Genomic DNA, 20,084 nt, shown 5'->3' on the forward strand with positions numbered 1-20,084 from the left:
GAATGGACCCTGGGTTATGGCGAGAACAGACTGCAAAAGGCCATTCTTGAAAGAAGTGAGACGATGACTTACAGGACTAACAGAAATTCAAGAAGCAAAATGACCAAACATCTACAGCATTGGCTCATTTCTTTATACTACTGTGTTGACATGTCCATTAAAATACCAGGACTTTCAAATGTCATTATTTCTAAGACAAATGAGTGTGGCATCCTCCCCCGTTAGCCTTAACTACAGATTTTCCTGGCTGCTGTTTTGCAGCCTGCTGAAATGTAATGTTAAAATTAAATTTCACCCACTCTGATTCCAGCTAACGGAAAATGGCAAGCATGATTCAAAGTCATTGATTTTCTGTATCAATCACTAAAAAGCTTTGAAAGAGTTTGGGGTGACAGTTGGAGTCTAGGGGTTGGCATTACTGAGGCAACTGTGGTTGGGCAAGCAGGGACCTTATAGATACACATTCCTGACCAGCAGGTGACATTCTACTCAGAGAGGAGTCAGGCTGGCCCACCTTCAATCTCCTGCCCTTTCTATGATACCTGCCAGCTAGAGATTCTTATTTATGTATCTGCAGATCCAGCCACAGGAGGATGCACTTTTAGGACTCCTTGAAAGGGTAACCCCAATGAAACAGAACTAACACTCTGACCCAGCGTTCCTAGTCATGTGCCCTCCAAAGATAAGTAATAAGTGTGGGGTACATCAAGGAGAGGACAACTTCATACATTCTCAGGAAAGCAGCAGTAAGAGAAAGGAATACACAAATTGAGTATGACCATACAGTGAGCTGCTCTTCATCAAAAGAGCCAATGACATCGACCACCTCTTGGGACGAAGCTCCAAAAGCAGGCCCTGTCAAAGTAGTCAGACCCAGAAGGTAATGTGGCTCATGGAGTCCCTCCCACAGTGTGCACATCTTGCTTCATATACATGAAGCCTCCACAAAGTGGCCTGAAGAAATTAAATGAGACCAAAACCCAAACATATCTACTTACCGATTCTTAGCTTTCCTACAAAACAAGCTTGGCTTGGTCCTCCCAAATAAAGCAGGTAAAAAATAGTTCTTTTGAATGAAATCAATTCTAGTTTAATGAAAAGCTCTATTGTTATTTTAAAGACCAATAATGGAAACTTCCTTGGGACACATAGGAGTTGTGATGAGGAGCATTTGGGCATCCCCTAACCTTCTCTGTATACCAGCACACTCTTCACTAATTCACTTTACAGTGCACTCCAGTGGGAGGTACTGGATTTTAACAGACTATCAAATCCTACCTGGTGCAGGGTGGGTGGAACTGGCTGGAGGTGGATGGATAGAGGAGGGTAAAAGGAGGATGCTGGGACCCAAGCTTTGCATGGCTCAAGCATTCACACACCTAGACTCATAGGCTGCTCTCACTAACTACACAGGGGGTGTTTACTTCTCACTTGATGGATGTGACATAATGAGTCCTTTTTATAATTGCCATCTTCTCAGGTGTTCAAGTCAAGATGTGTAGTGGGTGGGTCTTGGGTATTTGCATATCTTTGAAATGGTATGTGAAATGTGATCAAGACCCTGAGAGCTTGCCATGCACACGTAGTCCTAGAGGGCCTTGAATACCATTGGAGGATAGAGGTGGAAATGAAAACAAACTTTGAAAAAGAAGCAGCAATGATTTTCTAAAGTATAAACCATAATAATTTATCTATGCACACCAATACCAAATTTTTCCTATAAAAGCCTAAAACTAAAGAGAATTGTCTTTTATCAAAAATCACATCAATAGCCTTTGCTTTTTTGAAGCCACGTGGCTCACCAAGATAATTTAATAGGAGCACAATATCATCAGAAGTGAGACTAGACTAGATAATATGGCATGTGCATGACATATTCAAATAACTGACAGAAAAAGTTAGGAACTTTGAAAAAGTTCTAAATAGTAACTTGGTTTAACATAAGATCTTCAATGTAAAGTTTTATAAAGAAAAATTCAAAATCATTTTTAAAGACTTTGGTATTTATGGTTTTTTTTCTCTCATAAGCAGCCACAGAATTAATAATACGTTCCCAATTAAAAAAAGTCTACAAAGATTTTAGTAACAAGTGTAAGATAGCTGAGGTTATGTTCCAACAGTGGCAACAGGTACATTTATTTTCTGTGAGTTCTCTTTAAGCATCAGGATACAGCACGGAGCACCTAATCAAAAAGAAAGCAATCAAAACCCCAAGCCTCATAAAGACATAACTGCACATGAACATCACTTAGGGGCTCAAAGGCAGCATCCCATGCATTCCTAAGCCTATCTGTTTTTGTTTAATTTTAATAACAAATACACATAGCACTGAGGGAGCATCAGACAACGAGGTAAGTTAGAAATGCAAGGTCACCTATGCCTCACAACAACCCAGTCAGTTGGGTTTTATTGTCCACATTATACAGGTGATGGAGGCTGAGGTTCCAAAATTTCTGTAGGACACTGACACACCCAGAGCTACTCCAGGGGCTGTGCCTTTGCCTGCAGCTTGTCTGTTCTTGCTTTGTTTGGAGAGGGGCAGCAGAATCATAAGACATTCCTTCTTAGTTCAAGGTCCTGCTCCCAGTGGGTCAACATGAACAGCCCAGTGATGCTGAGCCTACTTCCAGTTCTGAAGGAGGCAGAACTACTGCTGCCTTTTAGCACTGGCTTTGTATGGGTTTGGATTACATACACTGAAGTAAAGTAGGATCCTGAGAGGCCCCCTGTGGTCCTCTGCTCTCTCTAACTTTCTCTGGCAGTTGCATCTTCACAGTTTGGGCCAGATCTGCATACCAACTGGGCTACTATCTAGTTATAAGTTTGATCTAAATTAACCCAGTTATTTAAAAAGTAGTCTTCTTTACTAGAGTTTTATATATGGTGTCAATAGATAGTTAAACTTTATTAATATGTTCATCAGTAAAAAAAAGCATGGACATGGACCAACTAAAAGCAGTGCATGTTTTCACTTATGTAACTTCTAGACTTCGGTGAATTATAATTCTGAGCAAGGGAAAGCCAGATCAGAATACAAAACACGGAAACAATACAAACAGCCTTGAAGTTATTTTTGTATATGTGTATGACATTACACATGTTAAAGAAGAGAACACTATATAGTCTCCCAAACATACACAGTATGGAATGGTGAGAAAAATGCTGAGGATCTGAACAGGAATTGGGCATTATTGGCTCAGAGGTAGTAAGAATACAGAACAAAGACACACTTTAGCACTTCAGTACACCACCACAAAAGTCATTCAGGAAAGCTAAAACCCACCAACATACTGGCACCATGTTGTTTCAACCCAAACCTCAAATATATAAATCATGGCCTGTTTGCATGGTTTAGTAAAGAAAAACTCAGTACCTAGAAACAAGCATTTAAAACCTTAATTGATAAGAAATTATTTATATTGTTTCTCTGGGAAAACTGAAAACTGTGTGCTTGATAGGAGGGACCTCTCAGAGCACAGGGGTTCCCCTCAGGGCACCTCAGGGGCAAGGTAGGTGGCAAGGCCAGTCTCACCCCCTCTTCCCCACCTGCTTCCTCCCTCAGGAGTTCCAGGCTTGCAGACTCTGCAGGAGCTCCCTCTGATGTACAGACAAGCTTCCCTGATGTACTGACCTTTGGAGACCACTTACTGCTGCTTTCCCTCATTTTGCCAAGAAGAAACTGAGGCTCTGAGAAGATAAAAAACTGTCTAGGTGATTAAGCAAACCACAACAGAATCAAAGTCTATAGAACTCAGTGTCCAGATTCCCAGGCCAGTGTTTATCTGAACCAAACTACTTTCAAGGCCACCCCTATGCATCAACACACCAATACTGCAGAGGACTTCATTACATTAATATCCTTGCCCATCCTTGAATGAAAATGTGATTAATTGGGAATTCACTGAGGAGGAGGGGATGGCAGCCAGCAACATTTAACTAAGTGTTATGAGTCAATGGAAATAAATTAAAAAATAAGATGAAGTCATTATTTTGGAAAGCTCATCTCTTCCTTAAAAGTCATATAAATAAAACACCTAAAACAGGTTAAGAAAGCTTCTAATTAATATAACACACACACACACACACACACACACACACACACACACACCCCACAGCAATAGTGATAACTTGACACAAGACTTCACATGAAACAATATTCTTACAACATAGATATTACTGTTTTTAAAGATGAAACAAATTGAGCCAAAGCCCATGCCATGGGTGGGGTTATCAACTGTTCTGTTTTGTCCTGGTGTGTGTGTGTGCATGTGTCTGGGCACACACATGTGCAATGACTGAATGCCGATTTTCTGGAGCTAAAACCAGGAAAACACTGAGTCCCTGGGATGGCTGGGATGACAGCCTCTGCCTTGCCAGCAGGGTTCTGTGTATTTCTGCCTCCTGACATAATCCTATCTTTATAGGTCACCCTGACCCACCATGTGCCAGAGTCTAGCATTTCACAGATTGGATTAAAGAAGTATATGACCAGTGTCTTACAAAATAACATTCATAAGTGATTTCATACACACAGGAAGCAGTGCACAGCTTCCATCCTCTGTTCTTCTAGAAGAGCGAAGAAGGATCTTACCTTGACTTCAAACTCGAAGTGTTCATCCTTCCCTTGACCACACAGGACATAGCGGGGAATACTAATCTTAATGGGGTCCTTCAGGTCGTCTGGATTTGCTCCCAAAGAACGAGAATATATCCGCTATCAGAGGCACATCAGACAAGGAGGACAAAGAGAATGTAGAGTCACTGTGCTGTGGCCAATACCCTGCTTGCGCAGAAGAGACAAAATGCATCTCGAGCAGAGAAAAGAATGTCAAACCAGTCGAGTTTATTTAGAGAAATGATGCTTTCTTTGGAAAAGACATGCTAAGCCTCTCTCCTAACAAAAGACCACTTCTGTAGGTATACCACTCCAGAAAGTTAGGGCAAAGACACTTCAAAATGTTATTAGGCTTTGAAGTTCCTTCCAATTTATAAGATCAAGTAAAAATAGGGACAGATTACACTTTCTAACTTAAAAAAAAGTTTCTTTTTTTTGCAAAGTCTTTATCAACTAAACATTTTTTTCCTCCACATATCTGACTGCTGTTTATAAAGCTGTAAAACCTAGAAATTTTGTTCAAATTCAATACATCTTTAACATTTGCTCATTTTTATAAAGAAGTCACTGCAGTGTAAAAATCTGTGTAAACGACAATTAAGACAAATCCTAAGTATTTTCCTTAGGCTCCACTTGATTGATAATTGACTTGGCTGACAAGCACTTATGTTCTGGGTGGCAGGAAGCCAGAGGGGTCAGAGGAAGATGCAGTATAAAAAATTAATTTTCAAAATGAGTTCTTGAGTATAAACAGGAGGAAATCTCCAGATATTCATAATTTACACTAACCTGGAGCTTTAGAAAACATAAAACAATATGGTTTTGAAGTGGTAGCAGTAAAAAAATAATTTATTAGATCCACATTTATAGTTACACTTGCAGAATACATACTGTACCATATACTGTGGGTGTGCTAACCAGTTTTCATAAATTAATTCTATCAGTCTTCATGATGTCCCATGAGGGACTAACCATTATGAACTCTATGAAACGAGAAGGGGGGCAACCTCACTCTAGGAGGCAAGTAGCTGATAGCCCAGGGTATGAACATCACACAAGTACATTATTCCAATATTCATTAAAGTGAGGCCTTCCATCTAAGATAAACGGGGCTAATGAGTACATCACACATGCACAGATTAAGGTGTTGGAAACTCCATAAATATGCAATAAAATTAATTTTTTTGACCAAAAAGAAACCGGTGGTTAATATATGACCCATTCACCAGGGACAAAGGGGGATCTGGGTTCAAGGCAGGTACTCACAGGTTTGGCGCTACCTGGCTGCCTCTGTGACAACTCAGACCCCTGGGTGTCACAAAGATGGACAATTTGTGATTTGCAGCTTCTAATCTAGCTGACAGAGTCAATATTCAGCACTGTTTGAAGTTACCAAAGCCTTTTTACAGCATCATGGTTTTTCCCTGGTGGTTGGTCACCCACAACAAGAGTCACTGTTTGCCACATGGCATATCTAATTAGCTGTCATTGATGTCAAAAAAAACAATATGGAACTGCTTAGAGGTGCTTTTCAATGTGAGCTCTGCTAATCACCTCAATTCACTGACAGTCCATGCCCAAATTACTTTAAATACAGACCTTCCCTGACATGTTATATGTTTATAATTTTAAAGATGGAAAGGGGAAAAATGAATTGGTCTATTTATAAGAACATGTTTAATGATAAACAATAGCTCTCACATACATATATCAATATTTAGCTTCAAGGTTCTACTTTGTTTACATCGATCCCCTCTATGTCACATATAGTACCTAAACTTTCCAAGTCAAGGAATGTTATCTCTTCTACAGACACAAAATGATGTCTTACGAACATCTGCGTCTATGTGTAGACTTTGAGCTATAGGGTGAGAAATACGCTGGTCACAAACTTGGCAGATAGGAACCGCTATTGTGGAATTCCAAGCAGTAACTAACAATTGCTAATACTGCTGGCAAGGAGGTTGGCCCCCGCTTACTCTACTATAGCACTTAGCTTTCTTTGTTTTCTAGTTCAGCTTCAAAATGACATACAACTGAAACCTTGAGTCTGGCAACACAGTCTATCCTACGTCTACTTACGTTTTTCCTATCTAAGAAAGCAGTTGTGAAATCAATTTCTAATGCAAGCAAAGTAGCTTAAGGCTCAGGTCAGACACCCTCTAAGAGAAACTAAAAGAAAACAACAACAAACCCTTTGCCTTTGACAATGTTCCTGGGTGTCTGAATTGAGTGGGGATGCATTTTGTGGATCAGCTGGATCTTAAATATCTGTACAGCTCACATCAACTTAGAGCCCTGTGCTGGCTTGTTTTTATGTCAACTTAATACAAGCTAAGGTCATCCAAGAAAAAGGAATCTTCATCAAGAAAATCCCCTAAGCATATATATTGGGCCTATGGGCAAGCATCTGGTGTATTTGATTGATCATTGATGTGGGAGGGCCCAGCTCACTGTGAGCAGTGCCACCAACTGAGCGGATGGTCCTGGGTACCATAAGAAAGCAGGCTGATCAAGTTACAGGAAGCAAGCCAGTAAGCAGCACTCCTCCATGGCCTCTGCCTCTAGATTCCGGCTCTCTCTGAGTTCCTGCCCTAATGTCCCTAAACAATGGACTAGAAGTTTTAAGATGAAATAAATCCTTTTCTCCCCAAGCTGCTTTTGTTCATGGTGCTCATCACAGTAACAGAAACTCTAAGACAGGCAGCCTTCTCACACCTAGCCCTGTATGTGGACCTTAATCAATGGTTTCTGACATTCAACCAGGATGAGACATTGAAGCTCAGCAGATCCTTTGCTGGGAAGAAAGACATTCTTCTCCTCATTTCTCAGCATGCTGGAGAGAGAAATATTGCTAGGATACTGCTATCACCCCTGAATACAGTTTAATTGGCTACAGTTTCAGTCTCACTATTTTCATATGAAACAAATTATTAATGCACATATAGAAATAAACCACAACAGAAATGAATAAGAGTCTATGACCACACCGCCCTGCATGCACATGATCTTGTCAAAAGTGAGTACGGCAGGGATCTGAAGATGTCTGAACAAACGTATAATATAGAGAGAAAAATAAAAAATGAACATGTTTCCACCAAGTCATTGCTGCAGGGTAGTTTTTTTTTAAATTTCTATGAGAAATGTAAAATTCTCAGATACAGTTGTGAAACGTTCTTAACATTCTCCTAAAAATATGTTAGTCTTAGGCAGTAAGAAAAACCAATATAATGTCTCATAAATGTACTCTTGATTTGTATGTGGCTGTATTTTGAATACCTGGTTTTACCCTAGACATGGGAATATATGCTGAGTCACATCACATGACATGGTTTATGAGTGCTTTTAAGGATAATGGCACTGTTTATTTTGGAATCAGTCACTCTTCCTGCAGTGGACAAGACTTCTAGACTCAACAAGGAAGCCAGTGAGTGACACATCTGAGAAAGACACAGAGAGATAAAAAGGCCTCCTGTTAGAAAGCAGCAAATTCAACATGGGTAAATACGTAAGACGTGACAAGAACCTTAAAATGTACTGTAGAATGGTTCCACTTAGAAATAAAAAATCAGGAATAAGCATGTAATCAGCAACTTGGATTACATGTCTATACATAAGAGATATTATATTTAAAAATTAAATAAAATATTTTTTCTGGATTTAATGAAATATTACCTTGTGTGTGCACATAATATTTTTAAGAAATTGTGGCTAAAACATTGTAGCTAGATCCTCAGCCAAAAGGCATAAGTAGAACTCAGGCTGAACTGTGATTAGAATTTTCTCTTCCCACTCAGGCTGTTTCCTTCAAAAGAACCATACTGAGGAAGTGAACAGGAAGTGGCATTGGTATCTATACAGCTCACTGTGGGCTATGCGAGGGCACTGAATGGCCTAATTCTACAGGGAGTCATCAACACCCTCCTAATCACCAATTATGTACCAGATGGTTAAATTCAGTTCACGCTTGACCATGACAAGGTCAGCCCTAAGAACTGTCATCTAATCTCCTGGAGCCCATAACAAAACTTTGCTTAAAAACACAGGCAGATCAGGGGTTTTGTTTTTGTTTTTTTCCCCTTTTAAATTAGATTAAACTCTGTTCTAATTTAAATCAGAATTACCAGTTCTCCTCCCTTCCCAGCATAGCATACAATTTAATTCTTCCTTTTCTAAAATTGCACATGCCAGGGTGATAGTTCTAGTTGGAGCTATTACACACCAGTCATCTTGTTATATCTTGTTATGCCCCAGCAACTTGAAAAAAGGGGAAGCCCAGGCAGACCAATCTGTTACATTGTTGAAAAGGAGGCAGGTCATCAGGAATTGGAAATAAAGAGTGTGAACAGGGAGAGAGTAAGAGTATGACAAATGGCAAAAAAATGGCCAAAGCAGGTTTACATTCACTCTAGGAGAAGCCCCCCTGTGCCAGGAAGGATCTTGTCTTAATACCATACTGTCTATAAAGCTTAGGAGACATGGCTCATTCAGACTTTGCTAAGCTATGTGAATGGCATGCTCTAGCAATCATTTCTTGGTTCAAATCCTCAAATGTGAAGTGAAAAGTGACAAGAGATTCAACTTTCTAGGATAAAGGAACAACATATGGGCAACAGCTTCACAGTTTGAAAGCCACAGTGCACAAGGTAGTTAGAATTATTGTTACCATTGTAATCTACTTTGGTAATAAAGAGTTTTAACAAACAAGGGCCAGAGTAATGGTATACAATAGAAACTGGTTCCTTGTAATCAACTAGAGCATTCGGTTACCTTCCTTACCAAGGAGGTTTCAAAGATGACAAAGGTGCCTCCTGAACAGACTGGACGGCAATGGTTTGGAAGGTGCTGCTCACGAAGAGTGGAAGCACTGAAAACTGTCGGAGGAGAATGCCGAGGAGAGCAGGCAGAGAGAGCACCAGCCACTCTAAGGCTGTGATACAATGCAACTTGCAAAATCCGCTTGCTTTGTTCCATTTCAGATAGTGCTCTGACTAGGCAGATTGAAGATGGAGAATATTACAGGCAATCATACCAATAGAGGCCAGCATGGCTGTTCTTGGATGCTTTCATCACCTCCAGGATGGTAACAATTCCTGTAGTACAGAGCTCAAAATGAGGCATGTGTGGCACATAAGTCTAGCTCAGATAGATCTGTAGGCTTCAGTAGAGTCACTTCCATTGGCTTGCAAATCAGCAGTGACAAATAAAAGCCCTTTGTCTTTCCTATACCACTGAAATGCCAAGCGTTGTTTGGTAGTTGGCAGCAGACGATGGATAGAACAATTTTTACAACAAACATTTTGAAGAATGAAGATGCCTAAGCAACATATTGTAGACTGTACAACAACATTAGTAAAATGACTTCACTGGAAACTATACACTCCAATAAAACAGCCTGGCCATCAATGAACCATTAATAAAAGAGGTTCAGATCTATTTATCATATATGGCATCTATGAAAAAAGAAATGTAAGAGACATTTAGCATAATTATTACTGTTGGAAGGCTTAAGTGTGCCCTTCCAAAGGGAAAGATGAGTATTTTCTAAGAACTCAGACTGTAGTAACAAACTGTTTCAAGATGTTTTTCAACAAAATCTAAATAAATCCACTCTGCCAAGTATAAGTCTCAAACAGGCAGTTGTGAGCAAGATGCATTTTAATCAAATTCAGATGAAATTACCTTTTTAAGTTCTCAAAGAGGTATTGTCTAGAATATATCAGTGAGTTCCACAATGCAAGTGTTTATGCTTCTATTCCAACAATTCAAAATGCCAGAGAACCAAGTACATAAACCCTTTTTCTTGACCTTGAAAGTGCCTACAACTGAGCTGTTACATTGGCTGCATACATTTTATAGACTTATACCTGTTCTAATGCAGGAGGGGGTGTCAGAGGGTGGGAACTATTGAAAAAAGAAGCCATAGTGGACAATGGAGCAAGTCTACAGGCTCCTGGAATATTACAATAATGTTGATTCCTACTGTATAGAGCATATCAATCAAACTCTCACTCCCATGAACCATATTTTATGTCAAGGTACAAAACATAACTAAGTGAGAGATGTGACAAGCACAGGTACAAGAAGACTCTGGAGATGAGTCCATTATGTGGTGAGATCTGAACAGAACAACGTTACATTTTGACCTCTTTGAACCATACAGCAACTCAGAATGTGGGGACAAATACCATGATTTTACATAATGCTTATATTTATTTTATGCTCCACATAACAAAAAACCCTAAAGGTCATTATTTGTAGCATGGTAGAATAATGGAAGTCTGTCTATTTGAGGTGGACAGTCTCTGTTAAAATGACAGATCGTTTTTGTATTGCTGCTTATTCCTGACCATCCCATCCCTGTGCTGGAACCTTTAATTTTACTCTCAGTTCTACATGACTGTTAATTCTGTTTTTTCTTTTTTTCCCCAAGATATATGTCAAAAGAGTGGTGGGACTATTTAAGAAAAAGTAATGTAAATTATATTATCTGAAAAATGAGAATTAGGAGAAATGGTATTGATGAGCTATTAGATGGTTATAATGGTACATTTCAGGTTTTTTTTCCCCCCAAGATAGATGGTGACCTAGCTAAAGTCAGGAGCAATCAGTGGTAGCAATTTTCCCAATGTTCTCTATATAGTTAAAAGCCTTTGGGTGTAAGGCAATGAGGTATGAGTCTATCAGGGGAGGGGTGTTTTGGAAGCGACAAAAGCACACTCCATCCCCAAATAAGAGAAATCAATTGCCTGGAAAACAAAAAGCCTGCCATTGGTCCACAGAAAACAAGGTTGCTAGGTCACAACACATTCTGCAGTTCTGTGTTTTCCTGTTCACTTCCCCAGAGTCTACACAGAGCAAAACAGATGGAAATGTAGAAACGCTTCAATAGCCTGTCACTCTCTGCTGGCAAGTCTGAAGAAAAGCAGTTGGTAAGTTTCCGGGTGGGTTAGGTTTTGACTCATCCCTATCATCAGTTAGTAGCAGAAATAAAGGGCCCACATTTATATTTCACATTAGCCAAAAATGTGACCAGAACAGAAGGGCCCTTCAAGGCCAAAGCTAAAATGAGTGGTTTAATGAAATGAGGGACTCACTCAACTGCCCAGTGTGCTGAGCCTGGGCCCAGGTAAGAGAGGAAGGTGAGCAAATGGAGAAAGGAGGTTCCTCCCCCCCGACTAGCTTCTGAGACTTTGGGATATAGTGGACATACATCCAAGAGAAAGGAGAATGGCAAAGTAACTGGACAGTATAAATTAACTCCAAACATGTTTTCCGATTGTTCATAAGATTGCCACACAGAAGTAATGGAAGAACATAGAAAGCATGGATAGCTGTAAATTTACCTCAGGCCAGTAAATACCTGTCTTAGAGGACCTGAGTGACGCTAGTCAAGGGGCAGGAAGAATGGAAGACACAGCAGAGTACTGAATGTCATTTGGATGACATTGGGCAACCATGTATTTGACAAGACAGCAGAAATAATCCACAAAAACGTTACAACAAGACAAAGAGCCCTTCTAGGATAAAAACACAAAAGTTCAGAGAAAGAAAGAGAATATGGTAAAGGTTATGTGTGGGGGATGGGCTGGCGAAGTTAAAGGTAGCAGCGATGCACTCTGCCTCACAGCTGTGCTACTCATGGCCAGCATGGAGGGTGTCAGTGAAGGTCACTGCCAGACTGGGCACCTTTCCAGCCAGCACAAATTAGTCCACTGGATGCCAGCAGGCACCATCAGATCCCAAGCCACCACATCACAAACAGACACTAAGCCAAGCAGTCAGAATGCTTTAATCACTTCATCAATAATTGGGTAGATCCAAATTTACAGTCTTAGTTTCAAGACAATAAAGCAGGTGGCAACAAGGATAATTTTCCAGTTCTCTGCTATAAGCTATTTTCATTTTGCTTTATTCAAAATATTTATACTTCCAATTTTAGAGTCCTGCTTCATTCCCATTCAATTAACTACACTGAGATATTCATATTTCCATGTCTATTTTCATAATGTTCATTTTATCAAAGGTCTAAAAGAAAATGCCCTGTATCTTTAAAAGTTTAGAGTCCTCTTAAGTATGAGATCAGCCAAAGAGCCTCATCATGAGAATTGAAAGTGAGTTTCCAGACATCAAGTTCCTCATTCTGCCCATCCTGAAGACACAACGCAGTAAGCATCTGGGTGCTTGAGGTACATTGACCCTGTTCAAGTAGACCACTTCCTGTGTTCAAAGTAAGCCTATGTTTCCTGACAAAGACCAGCTCTATTGTTGACATTTTGTCCTTCTCAGGAACAATGACACATCTGAATTCACTCAGAGCTTGACACCTGATCACGTCAAATCGCCCGTGTGGAGGAAGTTTGTTTAGAGAGTGAGTGTGGGGGTAAAACACACGGTCCTCCCTCAAGAGTGCCATGTGGGTGTTCAGAAGGATGAATGATGGGCAGGGGGTGCAACTGGCTTCACTCTCCAATCTGACTGTGGTATAGAGCAGTAACCGAACTTCAGCCAGAGAAGGAACACTGGTCTCCATATTTCCATGAAGAAAGTAAACCATATCAACCAAGGTTGTCTGGAAATTGGAAGACAACTGAACTCCATTTGCCAAAGCTAGAGTGGGTAGTTTTGCTTCCAAATCAAGAGAAAGCTGAACCAGATCCCGCTGGAGCAAAGGGTGACTTGTGTGGGCAGCAGCTTCAGACCCAGCCATCAGCACCCCCAGGAGGTCCTGGCAGAGCTGTTGAGAGAGGCTCTTGTTGTAAGTTAGCACAGTAAGCAAGAGGTCCTGTGTGGAGCCCAGGAGTCTAATGCTCTGCCCACCAAAGCCGACCTGAATCTCCTGCAGTGCAGAGAGAGGGAGAACATGAAAGATGCTCATGGAGGCTGAGCAATTATCTAATAGGACCAGAGCATACAGAGTTGAAGGCAGCAGGAGCAAGCATGCAGCTTGGGGGTCAGGCTGGGTGCAGTTAGCAACTGCGAGCCAGTAAATGCCTTTGACTGCCTTCACTATGCCCAAAGGCTCTGGCAGAGAACAGGTCATGTGCTCAAGGAGGTCTGTGAGAGGGTACTCTTGAAGCCTCAGCATTTGCTCTGGGAATGATACAAGGGTCTGCTTAAACACTGTGATCTTCCCAGCATCTTCATAATCAAGACAGAAAACTGAATTTGGCCAGGAATCTGGTGAGCCTGTAGATGTGAAGGCCAAGTCTGTGTAAGGTGCTGTGCCCTTGGCTGACCTTGGGCTCCCTCCATCTTCACTGCTGAGGCTGCCAATCTGAGTTTCAGAAAGAGGAAGAGGCTCTGATGGCACCATGAGTGACCTCACAGGCAGGTGTAGGGATAAGCGCTCCAATAAAGGCAGGCCTCTGATGAAGGTTGTCACTTGGGAGGCCAGCCCACCTGAGTCACACATACTCCCCACATACTTGACTTGGTTCATTACTTTCGTGCCAGTCTGTATCAGGTGACCACTGGTGTCTTTATACAGGTCTGAGAACTTGTGGTAAAAATACCCCAGCCCCTTCTTTGCTTCTGTCCTGATATTGACTAGTGAGGCTGGAAAGCGAGTGTTTTCAGCATCTACCTCTTTCTCATTTTGTTGCTCACAACACAATGGGGAGGCTGATGTGCTCTGAGGAGAGCTGCCAGTGGGATGCTCCTTTTGAGAAATGCTTTCAGAGAGAACAAAGCACTGCACCCTGCTCTGCATCGCTTGCTGGCTTCCTCTGTCTACTGGCACTTGCTGGGACATGTGTTGCAGCACTGTCCAGCTGGACTCCATTCCCCAGCTTTGTTTCTCTCCATGAGTCATCAGCTCACTGCCATTTTCTGATTCCCTCTGAGAATTCTGTGCATCTCTAGTGTTGCTTCCATTACGGAGGGTGATTTCAGGCGGATGAACACATTTTAGTTCAAGGTGGCCAGAGCTCCTAAGGTAACAGAGTCTGTCACTAGTGTTCTTCAGCACCTCAAGCCCTGAGGACAGAACCATCCTCTCTTGGGAGGTCATGGAGAAAGCTGTGTGGAGTGAGGTGTTCTGTGACATAGGATGGCTCCAGTGGACGCTCGGATCCACTTCACTCTCTTCTTCTCTAAGGATGCTGGAAGAGTCAGTGTCATCTTTGGGCAGAAGTGGCATAACACACCGTGCAGACCAAGGCGGCCTTTTCTGTTTAGGATGTCAAAAGAGGTTGAAATGGGGGTGTGCTTTGACTCTCTACCATTCTTTTGCCCATGGAGGGTCACACATCCATTGGTTTCATTGGAGTGGATTAGTTGAGAGGTAAGATAGAAAGCCTAAGTCATTTGTGTTGATTGATATATGATTTAAGAATAGATGATTGATTCATATATAGAACATCAATTTCCATCTTGCACAGTCCAACAAATCACTTGGTATTTTGATAGAAACACACTGTGTAGGATTATTCCACAGTATCTATTTCTTGGTCTATGATTGCATTTTCCCTGAAGTACATCCCCCAAACTTTTGATTTATTGTTTAAAAGGTCACAGTTAGCTATACTACCATATGTGCAAACATGCCCATCTCTTTTTTGGTTCATTTTATGTGAGTCTTTAATCATCTTCTCCCTAAGTAGAATACCATTGCTGATACCTACAAACCTTTATTAAGGAAGGCTTGCTGCATGCCTGTAATTTGCCTAGTGCCATGGAAACAAAGAAATAAAAGGCAGCTTCTTACTCGGCCAGAGGTACCCACCAGAAGGATGTCCAGAGGAGGCTAATGTCATTACTGGCTGACTAGCAGGGGGACTGGGTGTGGTTCAAGTGAGTCAAGAAACCATGAACGCCCACCCTTTTGCTCCCTGCTCAGTAATGGACAATAGATATGGTGGGCAGATTTCTATCACCTAGCAATGAAAAAAAAAAGCACTTGGGCTATATGAGAATGACATTCTCTTGGTGGAAGAAAACATGAGTGAATTCTTAACAACTGTATGCTCTAATAGCATCTGTCCACCAGAGAGTCAAGATAAGCTGATTGATCAAAGGTTTCCTTTGTACCACTGCCAACTATCTCTCTATAAAATGAACAGGTTTTTTGAAAACATTGAGAAGTTCTCAGTTTCATTTCCAACCCCCCTCCATATCTGATCCTGATTATATAATTCTGCCTTTTAAATGCAGACCAAGGGAAAGGATACTGTTGCTAATGAGAAACCGGGCACAGATACAGGCCATTCAAATAAAGCCAAAGCAGTTTCAGGCCTGCAGGATTCCCTTTAATTTTATGTCTATATAATAGTTTGCCTTCCCTATTAACCATTAATCTCACTGGGACTTCAAAATTCTAATTATGCAACTAAACATTACGAAAATTTAATCACACAAGCATGCCATAATTTAAGCAACCCTATCAATCTGAAAAATCGCTACCTACCTCATATTTTAGCTTACGTTGAGTGGTGCCATTGTGAAGTTCCTCATTACTCTGAAAAGAAGAGAAAAGCCTTCTGCATTAAATTATAGCATGCTCATAGAGGGGAGAAAAAATTGAGTCTATTACAAGTATTTATGAGAAAAAAATTCTAAAGAAACATACCTGTCATTCAAATGACAACCTTTCCACAGGATTTACATTTCCAAAGTAAACAAATCTCTTACTCATTTATTTGTAGGACAGAGATCTGAACCACCAACATCTAATGTTAAGTTTAAACAGCAAAATTGCAATCAAGATTTCCTTAGCCTACAAGTTATGGAATTCAGTAAAATGGTGCCTCAAAAACAGAAACAGAAACAAAAAACTAACAAAACTGCACATACAGGTCCTATATGACTCAAGTGTACTGCTTCTGAGAGTATATCCAAAGTACTCAGAGTCTTCATGGACCAGAGAAACCTACAGGGCTATGTTTATGCAGTACTATTCATAATAGGTAAGTTAGGAAATGGGAGAGGTGCCCATCAATGTGTGAATAGATAAAGAAAATGTGATATGTGTGTGTGTGTGTGTGTGTGTGTGTGTGTGTGGTGTGTTTATATATGTATGTATATGTGTGTGTATATATATATATATATATATATATATATATATATATATATATATATATACACATATATGCATATGCACAACGGAGTTTCATTCAGCCATAAAGAAAAGCCAAACTGTGTCAATTACAAGCAAATGGATGGAATGGATCATCACATTATACAAAACAATCAAGATTCAAATAGAGGTATCAAGTCTTTATTCTCAAATGAGCAATTTAGAAAAAAAATCAAAACAAAACAAAAACTAAGCCCTATCAGGGCATAAAAACAGAAGAAATGCAAAATTAAAGATGTGGATAGAGATCAAGGGGAGGGGGATGCAAGAGGGTGATGGTATAATATGTAAAATTATCTTGTATGTATGGACAAAAGTATCACAAAAAACCATTACTTGTAAAATTTATATATGCTAATACAAAAGACATGAACTGTCATTTGATAAAAATAAACTTACAAAAGTATACATCTCAAGTAGAAAAGTATATGTCTACTTGGAATAACTTAAAAAGTAAATTATGTATTATAGAAATTTGTTTTATTTGGGAAGAAAACAGAAAATGTTACATGTAAAATTTTTAGAAATTGGCCAGGCGGTGGTGGCACACACCTGTAATCCCAGCACTCAGGAAGCAGAGGCAGGTGGATCTCTGTGAGTTCAAGGCCAGCCTGGTCTACAGAGGTAGTCCAGGACAGGCTCCAAAGCTACAAAGAAATCCTGTCTTGAAAAACCAAAAAAAAAGAGAAAAATTTTTTAGAAATCAAAGCAAATAAAGAACATGAAGAATCAATGTTTCCTCAGAATTACAAAACTGCAAAATAAGCTACTCTTCAATGAATTCTATCTGAAAACTATTCAGGTCCATCCAATTGACAATGAGTGCTCTTTCTGGAACATTCCACATCTGAATTTGCATTAAACAGCAGTAATGACTGTAAAACCTGTCTCCTTTAGCTCACCTTCATCACATCAGCAGGTGCATGGCTGGCATCACCAATTGCCCTGTGCAAATCATGAAGGCGTCTTTGGACTTCTTCCTCAATGTAAGCACTGATCCTGAAAATGATAGAAATGTGACAGCTTTGAATACACTGCTACACATGGTCACTATGTATACCTTCAAGATGCTCCATACAATAGGGGTCATTTCATTCCTAAGGCCGTGTATGTACATATACGATGGAACTAGAGACCATCATGTTAAGTCAAATAGTTCAGACTCTGAAAGAGAGGTATCATGTTTTTTCTCTCATGTGTCCTATTTAGAAAAACAAAAACAAAAAGCAAAGCCTTACCAGGACTTGAAAATCCTGATGTTTGTTTTATTTATTCCATATAAATAAAAATCTGGGATTCCAAACTATTTTTTTTCTTTCTAAGAAGTCTGGTACTATGCATTCACTCTCTGGTCTTTCCCTAAGTGAGACAGGATTGCATAAATAAATAAGAAAAAACTGCAATCAAATGGAGAGTAGGCTGTTCAACAGCACACTGCAAGGTAAAGGCAAATCATAGCCATGGAAGTCAGAGGCTCTGTGCTCACAGATTCCACTGTATGACAGACCACTGAGTTTCCTCATTTGGAAAAAGAAGACATGAATGATAGTTATTTCTTATGTATAAGGCCATTTATGATGAGTACTAAAAATTGAAAAGAAATGGAAGACATACTCTATGATTAGTAACTGTTCATCTAGAACAGTGTCTTGTATTCTCCCTGGCTATCTCTTAACTCCAACTAGGTTATCTACACGTGGCCATTGAGACCACATCTGAAAGGTTTCTGCCATGTGGATTGCTTGGCACAGGGCCAAAACAGAAAGGGAGTCAGAAACTATTGACTTGTAAAGTAGGTGTCAACTAATATCTGGCGCCTCATAGGAAGTATCTGAATCTGTATAAAATCTCATCATCAGCCTTGACCATCAAAGTGGTATTCAGTGAAGTCTCTGGTCGGCCAGAGTTATTCCAGCAGAGGAAACAGAGTCAAGAGGAGTAACAGGATACAAGAGATCTGATAAGGAAAGTGGGAAAACAGGAAGCAGCTCTTCAGGCAAAGTGGAGGGAGGTAACTTCAGAAGAAGGAGGTAGGTAGGTAAAATAACAAGGATGTCTGAAAAAGGCCCACCTAATTGTACTATTAATTATTTACCTAAAACAAGCCTATAATAATTTAACTCTCTGTATAAATACATATATAGTTTTAACCAGCATTGCAATATAACCCTAAGGGTGCAGCAGTAGCACACATGCCTTGGTGGTAACCAGCAGCTCTCGAATTAGACTTAAGACTCATTCAAGAAGAGGGAAATCATGCCTGGTATTGGAAACTCAGCTAACTACCTAGCGACAGTGAAGTCACGATTAGTGGAGGAAAATCTACAACCACTAATTTACTAAACTATCATAATCCCTAACTATATTCTAAATATTTGTCCTTATACCCACAAATACATGTAGTCTTCACCTCCTCAAGGAAACTTCTCTTTGCAGCAGATGGAGAAAGCTATAGAAAACTACAACCAATCAAAATTCAGAGTTGTGGAGCCCAGTCCCAATAGATAGATCTACCAAACACTCCTGCAGCTAAGACTCAGGGAATATTTTGGAAGAAGTGGGTACAAAGATTCTAAGAGCCAGGGAGTCAGGCAGTTTGGTGTGAGAGTGTGTCTCCTGGTAACATCAAAACCTACACCCATAAAAATCTCACCAACATGAGCTGAACAAGGATGGTACCAATAGACATGCCCAAGTGGATGGGGAAAAGCCCATGAGGCTCCATCCCTACACAAAGAACTATCAGCAACTGAGGAAAGCTGGGAGAAGGAGAGACAGTCTTCTCCAGAAAGGAGCACACCAATTTGTTGTCCAGTGCCAAATAGTCAGTCCTGAAAACATACATACACACAACATTATACAGACTGAACAGGTTATATTTAGGAATATATATATATGCATATACATGTATGCATACAATAACAATTAGTGAAAAAGAGGCTATGAATTTGAAGCAGAGCAGGGAGGTATATATGGGAGGGCTTGGAGGGAGGAAGTTAAGAGAGACATATTTTAACTGTAAAATAACTTCCAGTAGCTCAGACTGTCCAAAGCAATCATGACTTAAGTATAGGATGGTATCCTCTAATTCCACAGATGGGTCCATCTGTCTTTCTTCCCTCTCTTTCTCCCTCCCTCCCTCCCATCTATTCATTCATTCATTCATTCATGTGTATATGTGTATTTGAGTGTCTATACACGTTTATGTGTGGGTGGATGCACATGTGGTAGAGGACAGGGGACAACCTTGGATGTTGCAATTTCTCAGATGTCATTCATTCATTCTTTTTTGAGAAAGGGTCACTTACTGGACTGGAACTTCACAAGTAGGCTAAGGTAGTTGGTCAGGGATCCACTCATGTCTGTTTCCTGGGCGTTGGGATTACAAATGTT

At 40.3% G+C, this 20,084-nt stretch overlaps 1 protein-coding gene across 5 annotated transcripts in view; it reads right to left on the reverse strand.

The window, feature by feature from the left end:
- The window catches only part of Kif16b (kinesin family member 16B), a 279,659-nt gene that overhangs the window by 74,832 nt on the left and 184,743 nt on the right, over positions 1-20,084 (reverse strand). For 2 of the 5 annotated variants that reach the window (XM_052723316.1, XM_052723315.1), the window contains 3 exons: positions 17,594-17,690; positions 16,023-16,073; positions 4,592-4,714 (listed from right to left, as the gene is read on the reverse strand). In XM_052723316.1, the coding sequence (XP_052579276.1) occupies positions 4,592-4,714; positions 16,023-16,073; positions 17,594-17,690 (271 nt within the window). Of the gene's footprint in view, positions 1-4,591; positions 4,715-10,238; positions 14,787-16,022; positions 16,074-17,593; positions 17,691-20,084 lie in introns of those variants that run through there. The other 3 variants (XM_052723314.1, XM_052723312.1, XM_052723317.1) reach the window with 3 other exon arrangements.

This window comes from Peromyscus californicus, unplaced genomic scaffold (genome assembly GCF_007827085.1).
Source record: "Peromyscus californicus insignis strain IS unplaced genomic scaffold, ASM782708v3 Scaffold_7__1_contigs__length_154581171, whole genome shotgun sequence".
Lineage (NCBI taxonomy): Eukaryota > Metazoa > Chordata > Mammalia > Rodentia > Cricetidae > Peromyscus > Peromyscus californicus.